The 18,023-nt window shown below is 38.9% G+C and overlaps 1 protein-coding gene across 1 annotated transcript in view; it reads left to right on the top strand.

The window, feature by feature from the left end:
- The window catches only part of RAB11FIP2 (RAB11 family interacting protein 2), a 43,091-nt gene extending 26,064 nt beyond the window's left edge, over positions 1-17,027 (top strand). Inside the window, exons 4-5 of the mRNA XM_047760076.1 lie at positions 6,949-6,994; positions 12,733-17,027. Coding sequence (XP_047616032.1) covers positions 6,949-6,994; positions 12,733-12,960 — 274 coding nt within the window. The 3' untranslated portion in view covers positions 12,961-17,027. The remainder of the gene's footprint in view (positions 1-6,948; positions 6,995-12,732) is intronic.
- The last annotated feature ends 996 nt before the right edge of the window (positions 17,028-18,023 follow it).

Genomic DNA, 18,023 nt, shown 5'->3' with positions numbered 1-18,023 from the left:
CTTACTGATGAGGTGCACAAGCTGGAGGCTGGAGTCAAGGGTGTCTCGGAGGCTTCACCTGCGGCGATGAGGAGAATGGCTGTGCCAGAAGGAGGATGATCAGACAGAATTGATAGAAAAGTCAAGATGATGATTGGTTTGGGCGAACTTTGAGGTACAGGTGAGATAGCTGGTCTGATACCTTAAACAGACATTTGTAAAGGTGGTATTACAAAGGGTAAAATGATTGTGGTTGGAGATAAAAGCTTTGGCAGTCATCAGTCCAGAGTAGTTGAAGTAGTGGCAGGACATGAAGTCACCAAGGAAGTAGGAAAAGAGTTTGAAAAACAGAACCTTACGAAACACCCAGAGTTTTCCCATCTGGGGTGAACGAGGAAGATGACAAGGAACAAGAGTAATCAGAAACCTAGGAGAAAACTTAGGCTACCACCTGTCACAGAGGGAGGAGTTTCCAAGAGAGAACAGTCATTGGTATCAAATGGAGCTGAGAAGTTAAAGAAATTGAGGCTGTTGCCTTAAGTAAAAACAGTTTGTGGGTAACCTTCATAGAAGCAGCAACGAGTACCGGTGTGGGGGATGTGTTTCAGATTAGAAAAGGTGAGTCGGTAAAGTCACAGAGGCAGCAGGAGTTACTTGGGAGGGATTTGGGGAGGATTAGAGATGGGCAGAATGAAAGTGGTGGCACGTCTGAGGGGTCATGGGCTGTAAGTACGCTTTGGGATAAATATCCATAGATGAGGAGTCTACCGGAATCATAGCGGCGGGGTCCGAAAAGCAGGTCCCATAGGAGCAAGGCAGTGGGAGAAGCCAAAGGTGAGATGAATCGCATGGGCTTTTGATTGGGAGATCTTCCTGTGAGTGGCCGTGTTCCACCTTCTTGGTTACTGTTCCTTTGGAAACATGTCTTGGGAAGTTCCATTTGTGAGTGTGTTATGCATTGTAAGGCAGTATATGACTACGCGGTGGTGTTCACATCCTGGTCGGTCACTTCAGTTGTGCCCCCTTTCAAAACTGCAGTTTTCCTTTGGCTTGCTTGCTTGCTTACTTGTTTTCCCATTTTTAATTGTTAAGTGAAAAGTTTATGGCATTGAAACTTCTTGTATCAGTTAAAGTCCCAGCAGGAACAAGTGACACCCTCCAAATGAGCAGTTGAAGAAAGTTTAGTGAAGAGGTCCTTTATAGAGGGGTGGCCAGGGTTAGGACACCCAGGAAGGGAGAGTACAGCGCTAGGGTACCGCAGTGTCTGGAAGGGACTGCCTGCTTAGGTGTGACGGAGCAGCTGGCGCTGCAGCTGTGGCTGGTTGAACAGAAGCTACTGGTGAAGCTGCAGTGCAGCAAGGGGTCTGAGGAGGTGGTAGGATGGGGCTGGGCGGAGAATAAATGCCCAGTCTCCCCTTCTTCCTGCCCTTCTGTCTTACAGCTGCCTCCCAATGGCCCAGCACAGCTGGAAGCCAGTGGGTGAGGGGGGGCAGGGTTGCACTGTCAGGGTGCAGGAGGGGCAGAATGGAGCAGGAGGCCAAGCAGGAACACAGAAGTCACAATCTGTTGCTCTTCGGCCTTTGCTCTCTCTCTTTAAGATTGTCTAAGCCTTGGAGTTCCCATCGTGGCTCATCAGTCAACAAATCTGACTAACATCCATGAGGATGCAGGTTTGAACCCTGGATCCAGTGTTGCCGTGAGCTGTGGTGTAGGCTGGCAGCTACAGCTCTGATTCAACCCCTAGCCTGAGAGCCTCCACATGCTGCAGATGCAGCTCTAAAAAGCAAAAAAAAAAAAAAAAAAAAAAAAAAAGATTGTCTCAGCCTTGCACTTTTCTTAGTCATGCTGTTTGGAAGACACTTGAGGAAGCTGTGCTGGCCTCCTTGAACCAGCCATCTCCAGGCTCGCAGTGGCCGAGTTAGAACACTGGCGTGGGAGAGGTGCCCGTTATGGCTGAAGAGCTGGCATGGTGGTGTTTGGCTGCTTTTCTTTGAAGGCTGACTCTGCCCCTTAGTAACTGTGTGACCTTGAGCAAGCTTCTTAACTCCTCTGTGCCTTTTTCCTCCTCTGTAACTCACATAGTGGGATTGTTCAGGGATTAACTGAGTAAACCTGTAGAGTGCTCTCGCAGGCTCTGGAACTGCAGTTCCTGTCCCGTGACAGCAGTTGTTGTTAGGCCTGCTGTCCGTGCTCTGTGCCCTTGCGTCACCGCGTGTTTTTCTTTTCCTCTTTTCAGACCCATTAAAGGTTTTTGTGTCATGTTACAGTTCTCAGTTTATACCCTCCCCCAACTGCATTTGTCACTAAAGTAAAGCTCCAGACCTACAGACCCCACTCTCAGCTACACAACATCAGTGGGATACTTTCCTTTAAAAAGAATGAACGTCAGCAGTTCCCGCCATAGCTCAGCGGAAACAAATCTGACTAGCGTCCGTGAGGACAAGGGTTCAATCCCTGGCCTCACTCAGTGGGTTAAGGATCCGGTGTTGCTGTAAGCTGTGACGTAGGTTGCAGACGCAGCTTGGATCCCATGTTACTGTGGCTGTGGTGTAGGCTGGCGGCTACAGCGCCTGTTGGACCCCTAGCCTGGGAACCTCCATATGCTGAGGGTTCGGCCCTAAAAAGACAAAAAAAAAAAAAAGAATGAATATCTGAAGTTCTTCTGTGACGGTTTAAAGTTATACTTATTTCCATACACAATAAGGAATTTAATATGATATTTGCGATAGTTACTCCTCTACCCCCCCTTTCCTGTCTCTCCTCCCCCCCCCCCCCAGACAGATGGGACACTTAACTGGATTTTGCAAAAAACTTGAGTTCACTTATTAAATATAAAATGGGTCAAACTGTAGGCCAGAATGGACTTAGCTTTATAATTCCAGTAGTAACAAGGTTTGGAAAGGGGTGTCATGGAAGATACAATAACAACTTGTTTCTAAATGCCTTGGAAAGAGCTTTAAGTGTTTTTACATGACTGCTTCTTGAAAGATTTAAAAACCCAGAGCCAGGAATTTACACAGTTTGCATTGTCTTATACTGACAAGGCAGCTAGTTAATCAGTTCTGGTAGATCTTTGTTTTTCTCTGGGCTTTTTTTTTTTCCTTACCAAACTTTTTCACGTTAGTAGTCTCTTCCCTTTCTTAGGTATTCTTGCTCCAAAAGAGAGCAAAAAGAGTTTTCAAAAGAGAAGAGGAAGGACAAAGGAAAAAAAAAAAAAAAGTTCACTATCAAAATGCCTTGGTGATTTCTGCAATGGTTAGATTTCTCTACTTTATAAAGATCGGTGTGTTTTTCTGTGAAGGACTAGTCCATAGCAAAAACTGAAGAACACTTTCAAGTTTCATCAGTTTACTTTTACTCAGTATCTATCCTAACTTCAAAGTAAATTAATTAATAAATGATGTTATCGAAGAGATACTGTGATTCCTTGAAATATATTTTAGTTCTGTTAATTTTAAAATTTGGAGTTTAGTAGGAAAAAATCTTTAAAATTTGTAAATATCACAAGGTAGAAAGCTTTTGTAAAACCTAAAAACTTCAGATTGTTAAGGGAAAGTGTTTTATTACTGTAAAATAATTTTAAAAATATGCATTTAAAAATATTCTTATCATTCTTTAAAATCCTCTGCTGCCCTTTCAGTTCTGATTTTGAAAATTAATTTTTGTGTAATTCTGCAGTTTAAATTTGCCCAGACCTTTTCAGTGTGAGCCTGTCTAAGTTTGTTTTCGTACCTGATTAAAAACACCATTTTCCTTAACTTGTCAACAACTCAGTTGAGCAGTCAGGCTGTATTATTCACTATCTTGTCTGACATGCGGACGGCAGTCCAAAGAGAAAGGTAGCACAAATTGGTGCCACACTTCATTAAATAGAGACATTTTATTTTTGCCCAAGCTAATTCAATCCAGTTCAGTTCACTCTTTTTTCCCCCTTAAGGACAGATCAGAGAAGGCAGCTGTGAATGACTGAGTTGGTCATGTGTTTGACACGTCAGTCTGTGAGTATAAAGCGGACCGCAAGGGAAGGGTCCTGCCTTTGGATTTCAGACAGTGCCCAACACAAGAGCCCCCCTCCTCAGATCCACACCACGGCCAGCGGCAGCCGGGGGAGGGGTGGGGTGGGGCCTCAGATGGCACTCAGGTGCAGGGCACAGAGGGCCTTGCCGTGCTCCTCACCCCTTTTCCTGACAGCTGTGGCCGTTCTTGAGCAATCTCGGACCTTTCCGCTGGCCACTGAGTTGCACTTCAGTTCCATGGGCTGAAGCTGTTGATACTACATGTTGTTAGTTTTGTATTTTGGTAAAATAATTGTCCAAACTGTCTGTTTCTTAAAAACTCTTATTACAGTAAATGTAATACCAGCATTTCTATTTCTTAGTTCAGTAATTTCTTCCTGAGGCATAAAATGAAATTTACACAGATCATAACGTTGTTTACTCTTCAAAGATGTGGCCGGATAGGTATAAGAAACATTGAAGTCACGTTGATGAAAGAAGACTAAATGTCAAAAAATGGCCTGGTGCTCTGTGGATCAGCTCCAAGAGCCTCCGCTTTGCCTGACAACCCTTCAAGGGCTCCTTTGCCGCTGCCTGTGTTCCAGTCTTTTCCGTGTCCTGCAGTGGCGCAGCTGTCCGGCAGCCCAGACAGCACGTCACTTCAGAGTGCTCTTTCTGTGGCCTGCCGGACCTGGCCTTCCTGGGACTCTAGGTCCTGCTTTTTCCTTGACGTGGAGCTTCCTTGATTAGTTTCTGTGGTAGAACAGTTCCCTCCTCTGGGTGGTCTAAGAATCTAACTCTCAGGGCTCCTCCCCACCCCCCAACAAGGGCAACTCTCCCGGGTGTGTTCTTGAACATCTGATTAATCCTTGGGCTTCAGCGGTGCAGCCAGTGCTCACTGAGTAGATCTATGTGCAGAAAACAGGGCTGGGACTGTGTGTCCCAGGAGGGCAGAGCCTAGAGTCAGACACCACCACCTCTTCCTCTCCGGACGACCTCGCACGACATCCCTCACGTCCTTGTGACTTGGTGCCTTCTTTTGAAAATGAAGATCATACTTACCTTAAGGGTTATAAAGATTAAATGAGTAAATTTTGGTCAGGAGCTGAGCACAGGATCTGGCACAGTCTGCGTGCTATGCAGATGTTTGTTAAAGAGAATAATGTACCGAACCTGTTCCCCCTGCTAGTCACCGCTGAGTGTTTTACATGCGGTCCACTCATTTCACCTTCCCATTGGTCTTACATGATAGAGGCTGCTTCCATCCCCACCTTACAGACCGGAGAACCCGGATGCACCCAAAGGCAAGACGCTTGCTCAAGGTCACCTAGGAAGTGTCAGGCAGAACCAGGATTTGAGTTCACACTCCCTGGTTCCAGGCCCTTCAACCCCTTCTCTGCCCGTCAGCACTGTGGTGAGCTGTCAAACAGAATGGAAATCATGTGTCCTTGCGAGTATCACAGTCGGATGGAGAAAGATTTAGCAGAATGCATTTCTTGACCTATTAGAGAACAACGTGCTGCGAGATAATAGGGCAAGGAGAGCTCAGTCCCTCTGGTCTCTCATGCTGACCTCCGGGGACTCAACACCAGGCGGCTGGGAACCGCGCGTGTCATCAGCTGCTCCTCGGCACTCTCAGCCGAGGTGTACCATGCGGTAAAGTCTTTTGGATTTCATTTTTGTTTTCTTTCCAGCCACTCTTTTATCAGGCTTTTGAGGCTTTGCTGATACAGTAACTAGTCTGGGACCATAGAGAAACCTGTAAAGACGGTGAGACAAAGGGAATGAGAAAACACATACATTAAAATACATATAAGGAGTTATAGGTGGTAGGTAGGAGTTCTAGATAGAAAAGGTCAGCAACCAGTGCTGGAAATCCTAGTCAAAACAAAGGAAACCTGTGTTTCCTGTGAGAAATTCCCTTGATGTGGTTGTACATGCATGTATGCCCTGCAGATTTATAGTTTGGGATATGCACTTGTAATAATAGCTATTTTTCAGTGTCCAGACATTTTGTGCTTATAAACAAAAGTTTTTAAAGTGGATTTCTTCAAAAGATTCCAGTGATTTGGCTGATAAAGCACAGGTAATGAAAAAATATATTTTATAGTTAAGTGTTTTTGTTGGGGGGGGGGGTAAAAATGTTCCTAGGATAGTAATGCTCTGTAGAGGTTCTGATAGCTAATACTCCTAAGTGCTGGGTGAGAATTAAACTTGAATAGCAACGATGAAATATGTACTCATCAGACGGCTTTGAAGTTTAGCTTTTTTTTTTTTTTGGTTGCAGTCCCCTTCCTAATGGGCATGTTTCAAAGAAGAAAATGCTTATAGCATTCAGCTGTGGTGTTATTGTACTCTCTGCATGGAAGAAATCCATTTTGTTTTGGTCCATTTGGGTATTTAAATTTCGAAGACCAGCTACTTAGAAATCCATTAATAATAGAAATACAACTCAGAATTCACACAACTCAGAATTCATTCTCCTTGATAGGATATAATATTTAAAGGTTAATTTTTCTTATACCTATAGAAATAATTGTTTTAAAAGTTGCTTTCAACTCTTTTGTTGACAGTCTTTCCAACCTAAATTTAATTCTCCAAAGTTTTGTATCCGAAAGCCTAAGGTGAGTGTATGTTAAATGAATCATAACATCACAGAATTTCCTTTTATAAAATATCTCACTGGGTAAAATGACTTATATTTAAAGATGTTTAAATACTACTTATTTAGAGGTACAGTTCTTCAGTTCTAATAATAACTGGAGGGTTTTCCTTCAACTTTTAAAATTATAGATGCTTTCGAATGTTGAGTAAATATTGATTTTCTTTTATATCCTGCTTTAAATTTCACTCAGGTAATATAGGAATTTAGAAATTGTTATTGCACTGTTGATTAAAATGTTCTGCTTTTGTATTTCCTCCCACGTGGACTATGATACACTTTTAACATTTATGTTTGTCTTTTATTACTCAGTTTTCATTTGAATCCAACAAGCAGTGAAGACCTCAGGAAAATCCCGGTAAGTTGCCAGGGGTGGTTAGTGAATTTATTGAAAACCAAGCTGCAAGCTGTCTTTCTGTCTGGGACACATTTCTAAAAAGGCCTCCATCTCCTCGAATCGCTCAGTTACCTATGGGTTATAGCTTAGTGTGGTAATTTGGGGAGCAAGAAGAAAAGCAGAATTCAAATTTTTATATACCATAGGGTGTGCGTGACTTGATTTAATGGAAATGTAAGCAATCGTGGTTATAACTGAAGCCTATTTAGAAGGTACCGATTTTATTTGCAGACTGTTTTAAAATGAATATGAAAGCTCTATGTGAGGGTCAGCATTATGGTTGTGAAATAAGAGCATGTGGAGAAAACTAACCTTTTGTTGTTGTTGTGGCTAAGACTGAAGGAAGAATAAAGCTGCTGTCAGCATTTAACAGCAGGAAAAGCATCCTGTTGAGAGAGATCCAGTTAACCAGGAAAGTGTGTGCGAAAGAACATTTAGGACACTTACCTTCCAAGTCAGGACAAAACCACATATATTAACAGGTGTGGTAGTGGCCAGCTAAATTAACTGACATATTTTGCAGTTATCATCTCTGTTCAGAGTTGCAGTGCATCTACAGTCAGTTCTAAACTGTATTAAACCTAGAGAATGGGGTTTGACAAAAATACGGGCACATGTCTTGGTAGAAAACTAAATTCTCACTGAATAACAGAAATAGAGCCTTTATTCCAAGAGGCTGGTGGTTGCTGTTTGAACCATCTGTCCTTAATGTGTGTGATCCAGATGTATAATAAGAATTTTTCAAAGCAGTAACATATCACAATTTTCTAAGATGTGATATGCCTAGAAGAAACCATGGTGGTGTATAAACCATCTGAGACATAGTTGTTTGTCTTTAAAATGGTAGAAAACATTATAGAGACAGGGGACTTTGTACTGTGTTTTTGCTGTTTTATGTAAATGATTTGTACGTTTTGATGTTTCATAAATACCCAAGTCTTTATATTATGGCAGTCTGGCGAGAAATGTCAGAATATATGAAGTCAGCCTTTGATCAGATAGTAAAATGAATTCTATCAGGCAGTTACTTAATCTCAAACAAAATGCAACATCAAAAAATCGATTTAATGTGTAGCTATTGTTTATTAAATAACCTTAATTACAATTTCTATGTGCTTGTAAATGTACTTTTCCAAATCTTGTAATTTATTGCTGTAAAAGCATCCTTAGAATTCTTTAAAGGAATAAAATGTGAAAATTGTTTTAGTTAAGGGATTTAAAGGTGATAAAAGAACCCTTGATGTGTGATTATTTTTCTCTGGAATACTAACTATTCTAAATGACAGTTAAAGGATTACTAGGTGTTGTTAATTTACTGCAATACAATTAAGAGGAGAAGGCTCATCCTCATACTGATCGTTTTTGAGGAAAAGTATTTGAACAAGTTTTATGTTGAAGATTATAAGATGTTTGAAGTAATTTACATTAAGTTCTCCAATAATAGCCATCCACTAAGTTATTTTTTTCCCCTTCTGGACATAGTATTTTGTAATTAAGTTTGTATGTCTTATATGCTAGTGCCAACACCTGTCTGTGAAAGCACAGTGTTTAAACAGGAGCAGTAGCCAGTTGAAAGGGCAGTGTGAGCTCTTTAAGGCCTAATTAAGAACTGAAAGGGAGATGAAGGGAGTAGGACAAAAGATGTGAAAGTAGCTGAGATGATATTCCCAGAGCAAAGTTCCTCATTAGAACAATAATGAGATGATCAGAGAATGCCAAGCCTTCATCTTATCTCTCTCTCTCTCCTCTAGTTGCCTTGGATGTCAGTTAGTACCCCACCAATATTTGGTTACCAGGACAACCTTTCTTTAAATCTTCAGTTATTTTGAGTCTTGATAATTTGCTTTTGTTGAAATTTAAATATTGTAGAAAAAAATACATTTCCTATTTTAGGCTAGGCTAGACTATGCGTAAAGTAAAAATAGATCACAAGTAATTTTTAAAGTCTTTTGCACAACTATCGTTTAAAATTGTGATTAGAAAACTTCATGTAGTAATTCTCTTCTCTCATTCCGCCTTAATTTTCTTACATCTGCATATGGCAATTTTTTTAGGAGGTTGGGTAGGAACGAATAAGGATTGATTATGAAAGGGGAAGAGACAAGAAAATTTACATTAAATTTCATTATAAGAAGGCATCTTAAAAATGATGAGCCATCTGTATGTGATGCTGGAGGAAAAAATAATGAGTAGTTAGTCCCGTGGTAGGTTATTTGAGTCTTTACTGGCTTAGAGATTTCTCAATTTTAGTTTTTCCAAGACTAATATTAAAAGTATCTTTTGAAAAAGTAATTTTTATATTTGCCTGAGAGTTTGCCCTTTAAGCAAAATAATTTTTGTAACCAGAAATATTTTATTTTCCTTTTGTATGCATTAGTTATTATTAACCTTTATTTTATTTGGAATTACATCAGCAAACAGAGGGATAGATATATTTATTGAGTGTATTAGTCAGTTTAAGAATCTTATGAACTAACATTGGAAGGTTTACATGATTTTCAAATATGGGATAAAATCTGCGACTAAGCATAAAACTGTTTTTAATTATTTTATATTCTTTTTCAGAATATAGTTTATGGTACATGTGTTTCTAAGATGTTTTCTTGCTTAGAAACCTGATGCAGAAATTTGGGGTAAAATTTTCACATAAAAGGGCAAATGAAAAATTTATTGAAAGGATCAGGAATGTATTTCCAAGAAATCTGTTTATCGATAGTATTAGATGGGCATGTGTGTGTATGGGAGGGGGGAATAAGCTAAATAATGGAGCTGTATATTCTAGATTATTACTGTAAAGTGTTGAACAATATGCTGGGATAATTATTTTGAGAGATTAAATTTTAGGTTGATTTGTATCATAGTATTAACTCAAACTACTATGTCACAATAAGAGGGGTTTTTTTTTTTTTTTGACATGTTTTTCCTCCTCATTGTCTGTAGAGAAAATGTTAAAAAAATTGTTTTAACAACATTCTCTAATGGTATTGGTATAGTATTCAAAATAACAATACAAATAATTTTCTAACTGTATATTATCACTTAGTTTGGAGAAATCAGTCCCTATATATATAATTTGATTAAGAGAGACTTAGTCTGATGCTGTTAGTATGTTAAATTAAGGAAAAGTGTAAAACCATCAGTAATGAATACCGTAGAGTTTAATTTCATTAATCTCTGCAGTTCTAACAAGAACTCCTATTTTTCAGTAAATGTCTTATTAGAAAAATGAAATCATGTTAGTTGGACATTATTCCTTGTTAAAAATGCAGTTCAGAAAAAAATCACTTTGTAGACCACGAAATGTTAAAGTGGAAAGGGACCTTGGAGAACATCTCATTTATCAGAGAAGGCACATGAGACCTAGGTTGGTTTCTGTCTCAAATTTGTGCAGAATTACTTAGGTTAAAGTAAGAAACTTTAGCTTTTTTAAATTAAGGTTTAAGATACACATTCCTCTATGGTATGTCTTATGTTTTCTATAGAAACCTGCTTAGTATAATAAATGTTAATAAGAATGTGTTTAGGAAATTGTAAGTTTTATGTCTCTAGACTACTCATGGCCAGTTAAATAAACTAGTAAATATGTGTGTGTGTACGTAGTCTTACAAAAGATTAATCTGAAAGAAAAGAGAAGAAAAAGTAAACCAAGACCTATCTTCAGAATTGCCCTTTAGTTGTTATAGGGCAGTGTTCTGAAATGTTTAGAGAGACGAAGGCAATGCCGTTCATGAGGTCCTGCCCGATCCCAGTTTCTAAGGTTAAAAGAAGTTATTTTTTAACATGTCTTACAGAACTTGAACTTACTTCTTTCTAGCGTCCTCTCTTGTGTTAATCCTCTCCCTATAGAGGCTTTTATTAACTCTTATCTTTACTATTTAAATAGCTTTGTAACCAAAGGAAGTTCCTCCAAATGGTCTTACCCCCTGCTGCCATTTCCCTAGAACTTAGCTCTAATCATCTTTCCTGTTTAGAAACTTTCGGCGGGCTCTCTATTTGCTGCAGCACTCTGTCTGATAGGATTCGACATCCTGGACGGTCTCTGTGGAACTCACCATTTCAGCCTCTCGCTGTGCCTTGTCCTGAACCTTCTTTTCCAGCCTTACACCGCTGATCACCTGTATTGACCTTTGCTTCCTCCCTTTGAACAGGCAGAGCCCACTGCTTGAGATGCCCATTACATATTTCTGCCTGGCAAAATCTTTGAAGGCCTAGTGCACACCTGAGAGGGTCTATGGATTGGAGAAGTTTTCAGTCCTGAATTTTTTTTTTTTTTTTATCCTAGAAAAGGGAGTGTGCTTGGGTAACACAGTAGCAAATTGCTGTCTGTACTCTGGCTTGTTTCTCTGGTACAGCAAAATCAGGTGTCCAGAGGAGGAGGGGATAAAAAGTTACACTTTGGCTTTACTGATGAAAACTCCTAGACATATATTAAATTAAAATAGATCCTAAAAATGAGTAAGGACGAATTTAATTTCTGAGACAAAAAAGGAAAAAAGACCTTCCTACCTGCACCCCATCCCCGTTCTCCATCCTCGACTGAATGTGTTAGATACTATTAGTCCTTAAGAGCAAGAGCAATTTCCTCAGTACCTAAGTTTATTTTCCTTAAAGCCAAATGGAAATGTTTTGGAAAAAAGTGATGAACCATTTTAAGTCGTTGAATTTAGTCATAGAACTGTGTAGGAAAAGGCATAGATTGCTACTTTATACTTCGGCATTGTATCTTAGGTAATGAAAAATCTAAATGTTATACACTTTAAATAAATGAAGTAATAGTGCCTTTTAAATTAAATTCCTGCGAAATATTTTTCTTTTAATATTAGAATGCTTTGTAATAAAAACGAATTAAATCAATGCCCTTTTTTGGTTTATGTTCATACTTTTGTGTAAGAAGAATTTTCACTAACAGGTTAAGGCTAAACAGTAAATTACGTGAATTGCAAGAGTGCAGATATACTCATCTTAAGTGTTAACATGACTGTAGTTGAACTGTGAGTGTCCTGACAACCAAGGCAAAAAGGGAAATAAAACAAATTGTATAGGTATTAGTACTAAAAGGAGGAAATAGACTGGTTACTCAGGGGAGAAGAAGGTCTGTTTGCCTATAAGTTAAAACGGTAGTTCCTCCCGTGGGGTTCTTATAAAGGATGCCCATAAGGATTTAATTCTTAATGCCTTCGACATTTCGTAACATTGCAGAAGCAGATCCGATATTGCTTTTTCCTGGTAGCCATCTTCAATAAAACGGTAAAGGCATGATGACATTAAACTACAGTTCAGTGGAAGAAATCCCATGAGGACTAAACCAGTGTCCAAAGGCATAGTTTCAGTAGCTTCTTAAATTTCTTATAGTTAATTCTTGCAGATCTTTTGGTTTTGTCTCTTCGAATTATGTTTATTACAGAACATTTTATCTCTTGATTTAATCTTAAATTATACGGTCATTTTCTTATATTGGGACCTTGTCCACATGGTAAAAATAGTTTTAGAAGAATTTAGGGTTGTGATCAAGGCTTTGGTGCATCTGCCCTGGTCGTTTCCTCAGAACAGGGGCCAGCCATTCTGTGACCGGTCACATTGGTTCTAGCCAAGGATAGAGAGAAATTTGACGAGGGTTTGAAGAAGTTGGAGCACAAAGCCATTCATAATTTGTCCCTGATATTGTCTCTCTTAAGGTGACCATCTTTTTCCTGTTCTAGGACAGCAACCCTTTTGATGCCACGGCGGGCTATCGTAGTCTGACCTACGAGGAGGTGCTGCAGGAGCTGGTGAAACACAAAGAGCTCCTCAGGAGGAAGGACACCCACATCCGGGAGCTGGAGGACTACATCGACAACCTCCTCGTAAGGGTCATGGAAGAAACGCCCAGCATTCTCAGAGTGCCATACGAGCCGTCCAGGAAGGCTGGCAAATTCGCCAATAGTTGATAAGCTAATGGGACTGCATTTGTAACTGGGGGGAAAAAGAAAGGAAGAATGAGAAAGAAAAACAGAAGAAAAGCTTGTTGCTGAGAGAGACCACACTATCAGGTTTCATTACGTACTCTCCTTCATTGTGAAAAAATTGTTTTACTTGTAAATATTAGCAGAGACTATCAAGAGTGACCTTTGAAGTGAGCTAAATAATTTCAACCTTTAGCGTGAAAATGGGCCAGATGCTCGATGAATAAGCAGTTCCTTAGGTGCTGGTGCCGGCCCACTAACCTCCCGTAGGCCTAGATTTTCTTGAGAAGTACATGACTTATTCCTCAGGAATAGATTTCCCATAAAGCAGAATTGATACTGTGGTTGGTTTCTCAGAAGTCAATTTGCAGACATTTCGCTGCAAGAATACTGCTCATTATAAACACTACTTTAAAAAAGTTCCTATTTTATATACATATAGATGTACATGAATATCTGTTCATGTATCTTTGTATATAAAATATATGCAATACCTCTTATATATGTGTGTTTTTAGAACATTTTAAAACAACTGGTTGCCTCTAAAATTAGGATACCAATTAGGATTTCTTAATGTGAAAAGGTATGTGTGCTGCTCTGTCGATGCAAAACAAATCATCATTGCTCCGATAATGGTCTATTAGCTTCTTGAAATTACTCTTGACTACGTGAACCTCAGTTTCAAGATGAGCTGCTACTATTTCTCCAGCATCAGTTTTTTTCTCTTTTTCCAAAAGTAATGATCCAGAGTCCTATTTAAAAGAATGACATATTTTAGGAAACTTCAACAGCATGAATTTCTTGAATTTTTTGCCTTAACATTTGAGTTTCGTTTGAGCTCTAAGCAGAAGATAAGCAAATATGATTTGTTCAGATTCTGAATGTCTTTAAAATACTAGCAAAGAAAAGATTAGGAAGTTATAGCTGAAGATAATTTGGGGGAAAAAAATAGGTGATCATCTGATGCCTGATAACCCAAAGCAGTGAGCAAATTATAGGAATGAAGAATTAGGCTTGGTTGCAAGTTATCTAAATAATGGAACAGATGGTTGCATTTGGGTTCTGAACCAAAATAAGAGTTGCTAAAGGAGAGGTGAGTGTTTGGAACACATCTTTACTAGTACAGCTTTTTACATCCACCCTTTAGGAATTGCTTTATCACAAGATTCTGAGCGGCTTTTCTTTAAAGTCCGCTCTCCTGAAATGTTGACTGCTTTCATAAATTATCTTTATGTATTTGAACAAAATTAGTCTTTAGAGTGAGAGATAATGAGTAAAAATATCACTAATCCTCCACTGCTTATTTTTTACCCAGAAAGTCTGTGGTACTGTAATATACTGAATCTGTGTCTTCAGAATTGAAAATGAAAAATTCAGCAGTATATGGAGACATACATTCCCCAGTCTTTTACCAAACTGTATTTTTTGTCTAGCATTTATCTCTACCAAGACTTCATTGAAAGTTAAATACGAAGGACATGAAATAGTTTTGTTCAGTTTAATGTTTTAAATCAGATAATATTTGGCCGAGCTTATATTTGTAAGCTAAAATTATTATTATGTGTATTTTCTGGGTTTCTTTACTTTTCCTATAAGAGCATACATTTTGAAATTCTGACAAATTTTCCCAAATGCAGAAAATTAGATAATTCTTAAAATGAGGGAACAGAGAAGGAAAAAATAGCTTTTATCAACTTTTTCTTCCACTTACAAATTTCTGTAATAAACCTCACAATCTGATGTAGAATTTTATTTTCCCATTTGAAGTCTTGGTAATTATTACTTTTTTAACCTGGTGCCATTTCTAGTTATCGTTTATCAAATGTTACAGAAGTCTGAGCATTTGTTTTTTCTTTTAGTGTAATTGAAGTTCTTGCACTTTTCAAAATACTAAAATCCATGTGTTTTCAGTATTATGACAGGTTATCTGCAGATATTTTAGTATGCTTTGGCCAAATTTACTCTTTATAGAATGAACCAAGATGTCAGTGTCATATTGGGGGTATATGTTTTATGTAAATAGAGCTCATGAAAAAGTATGGTTCAAGTACTACTCTTCTTTTTGTAAGGAAATTCGTCTTTAAGGAGAGATTCTTTGCTTGTATAAAAACTCTTAAGGATTAGACCTATCCCTGTGTGGACTCTAGGGAGAACTGCATCAATATTTTTATCTTTAATTCTGAGACAAGAATTGGATTGAAAGCTGAATCTGCATTTACCACTGCCTGAAATACTTTGTTCTGAAGCTTAGGAACTTTCTTTCAGTCATGACCTAGAGTGAAACTTCCTATATATTTTCATAATCAGTCGGTCAATGTAATGAACTAAAAACAAAAAGTAAAAATGGGTTCCTAAGTAAACATACCAGTGTTTCCTGTGTTTGTGGGCAGAAGTGCAAATAGTTTTCATTTCTCGCTTTGTAGGAAAAAAGGCCAAAAAGATCACATTAGTTTATTTTTTACAAAGTATAGCTTTTAAGTATTCTAATGATATATTTTGTTAGTAGCTTAGAAATGGAAATAAAACATATACTCATTAAATAAAGCACAGCACAGTAGACTTATAGACAGATTTTACTTTTGTGTTTATACTTTAAAAAGACATGCTCAAAGATATTTCCACCAATAAGAGGATTTTTTTAAATTGCAGAATTTATAGTAGTCTCAAACCTGTCTTAAAGCTAGCATACTTCTGTTATATCACTAAAAATATTTCTGCTAATATTTCTAAAACAGTATAGTTTTACAGCCAGTTCCCCTTCCAGTTCTAAAATTCCGCTTGAAAGTATTGAACACACTTCCCATCACTTATGCTTCAAGTTTGTTTGTTGAAGAATAGAGGCTAGATCTTAGAATTGTATATAAAATGACATATTACCCATTCAGGAAAAATATTTAAGTATTGCTTTTTTGCTGCTGTATTCTGCATCGAGCCTGGTTTTGCCATCCCCCCATGATTATACATGACTATGTCTATTGCTTTCAGCATAAGTGAAGATTTAGTTGTAATTTTCCAGCTGTGAAAAAGTTGCCTTGTGTTTAAAAGGGTTTCATGAATGGAAACCTCAGCAAAACTCAGTTCGTTAGTGACAGACTTGCTTTGCTCACATCCTTCACCAACTCCTCCGCCCTCACACCCCACTGCCTACCACCCCCATACGGGTGCTTGTTCTTTAGCGAAGAGAATCTCAAAAAGGAAAAAAAAAAAAAAAGAATTGCTGTCTTTAATATATCTCGTAATTGTTACACTAAGTAGAGCTTTTATTTTCCTCTGTAGCTTTTTAGGAAAAAAACAGCCTACCTTGGATTTGTAAAACAAGCTGCAACTTTCTGATGTCTGTGTGCTCATATGTCTTATAGATATGGCTGGTGTCCCTTGTGTGTGTAAGTGAAATATGAAGCATGCTCATTCCCTCGCTCTCTTTGAAGTAAAAGGGAAAGGATCGCAGTGCGGCTGGCTCGTGATTGTAGATGGAAGGGTCTGTCAGCACACACGGAAAGCCCCCATTTTCACAGATTTATAACTTTAATAATCCAGATGCGATCATTGCAAGTATTTAATATGCAATAGGTAGCACCTTAACTAATTAATCTGCATAGGAAGGGTTTTCTGATGTATTTAGTAAGACGTGTGGAAGCTCTTCAAGCATTAAACTAGAGTTGACATTTTATTTCATTTATTTTCTTTGTCAAAAAAATCCATTCTTACAGTGGAGTCGAAATCTGTAACAAATGATATGTTGGGCCTATCAATCTTCAATCTTCCAGGTGGTTTGTATTTTGAGGTACAGAAAAAATGCTGCAGATCTAGAACTGTATATATGTAGCAGGTATTTGAAAGACACAAGCATTATTTATAACTGAAGAGTATTACACTTGTTAAGTAAAATGCTCCAGTAACTTGTATACGTTTTTGCAGGTACGAATTCAAAAGTATGTAAGCATTACATGATGTGACAGTTGTATAATTTATGTAATCTGATGCATGAATCGGAATTTTTATATGATATATGATTATTGGTTTATTATAGTTGATTAAAGTGTTTAAGCTTAGTTTGGTTGTCATAATTTCTTATTCCAGATAAAAAGCACGAATATGCGTTAATACTGTCCATGAGCCCTCCTTGTTTTTGGAAAATACAGTACTTAGGATGCCTCTTGTTTGATGTATTGCAGCAGGTATTCTGTAAGACCTCCAGCCTCGCCATGGAAATAGGTTTGAAAAGTCATTCAGAGAGTGGTTTGCACCTGAGCGTGGACACCTCAGCAGCTGTGGCTAGAATGCCCGTTCTGTATGGGACATCCTCGCACGGGGATAAAGCTTACGGTTCGGTAGAAAATTCCATCCGAGTATTTACACAGAGGCTAAGGCCTGTGCCAAGTGCTTTTCCTTTATGAATTATTTCACTTATTTTCAACAACCCTCTCAGGTAAGGACTGTACAAGGTTTCAGAGGAAATTTAAGACAACTAACAAGGATCACTTTAGGGAGCTCAAGAGTAGCATTGGCAGACCCACGGCATTTCTCACCTCCTTTTACCGTCCAGCTTGTGGCAGAGCCCACTAACTGATGACCACCTCGGGCCCTCTCAGCCTGCGGTCCGAGTGTGCACCTGCCCATCCGTGATGCTCTCCGAAGGAACCAGGAGTGTAAGGGCTCGGGATGATGTGTGTTACACGGCCGTATTATCCCAGATTATGAGATGGGATCCACATGTAGGTGTCTTGGAGGTAAGTCACACGCACTTGGCGCATGGGCGTTCTCTGAAGGCCGGCACGCCTTCCTGGTCTCTGATTGCCCTCAATTCTAGAGGCTCATTTACTGTATCTCTTCACTTCCCCACTGTTTCTCTAGATTGTCCCCCCCCCCTTCTGCCTGTCCCCAGCACACACACATTTATTTTATTTTGTGTGTGTGTGTGTGTCTTTTTGCCTTTTCTAGGGCTGCTCCCGTGGCACATGGAGGTTCCCAGGCTAGGGGTCTAATCAGAACCGTAGCCGCCAGCCTACGCCAGAGCCACAGCAACGCCGGATCCGAGCTGCATCTGC

Source organism: Phacochoerus africanus, chromosome 15, assembly GCF_016906955.1.
Source record: "Phacochoerus africanus isolate WHEZ1 chromosome 15, ROS_Pafr_v1, whole genome shotgun sequence".
Lineage (NCBI taxonomy): Eukaryota > Metazoa > Chordata > Mammalia > Artiodactyla > Suidae > Phacochoerus > Phacochoerus africanus.
The sequence above is the reverse complement of the archived record's forward strand: the minus strand, read 5'-3'. Positions and strand labels throughout refer to the sequence as shown.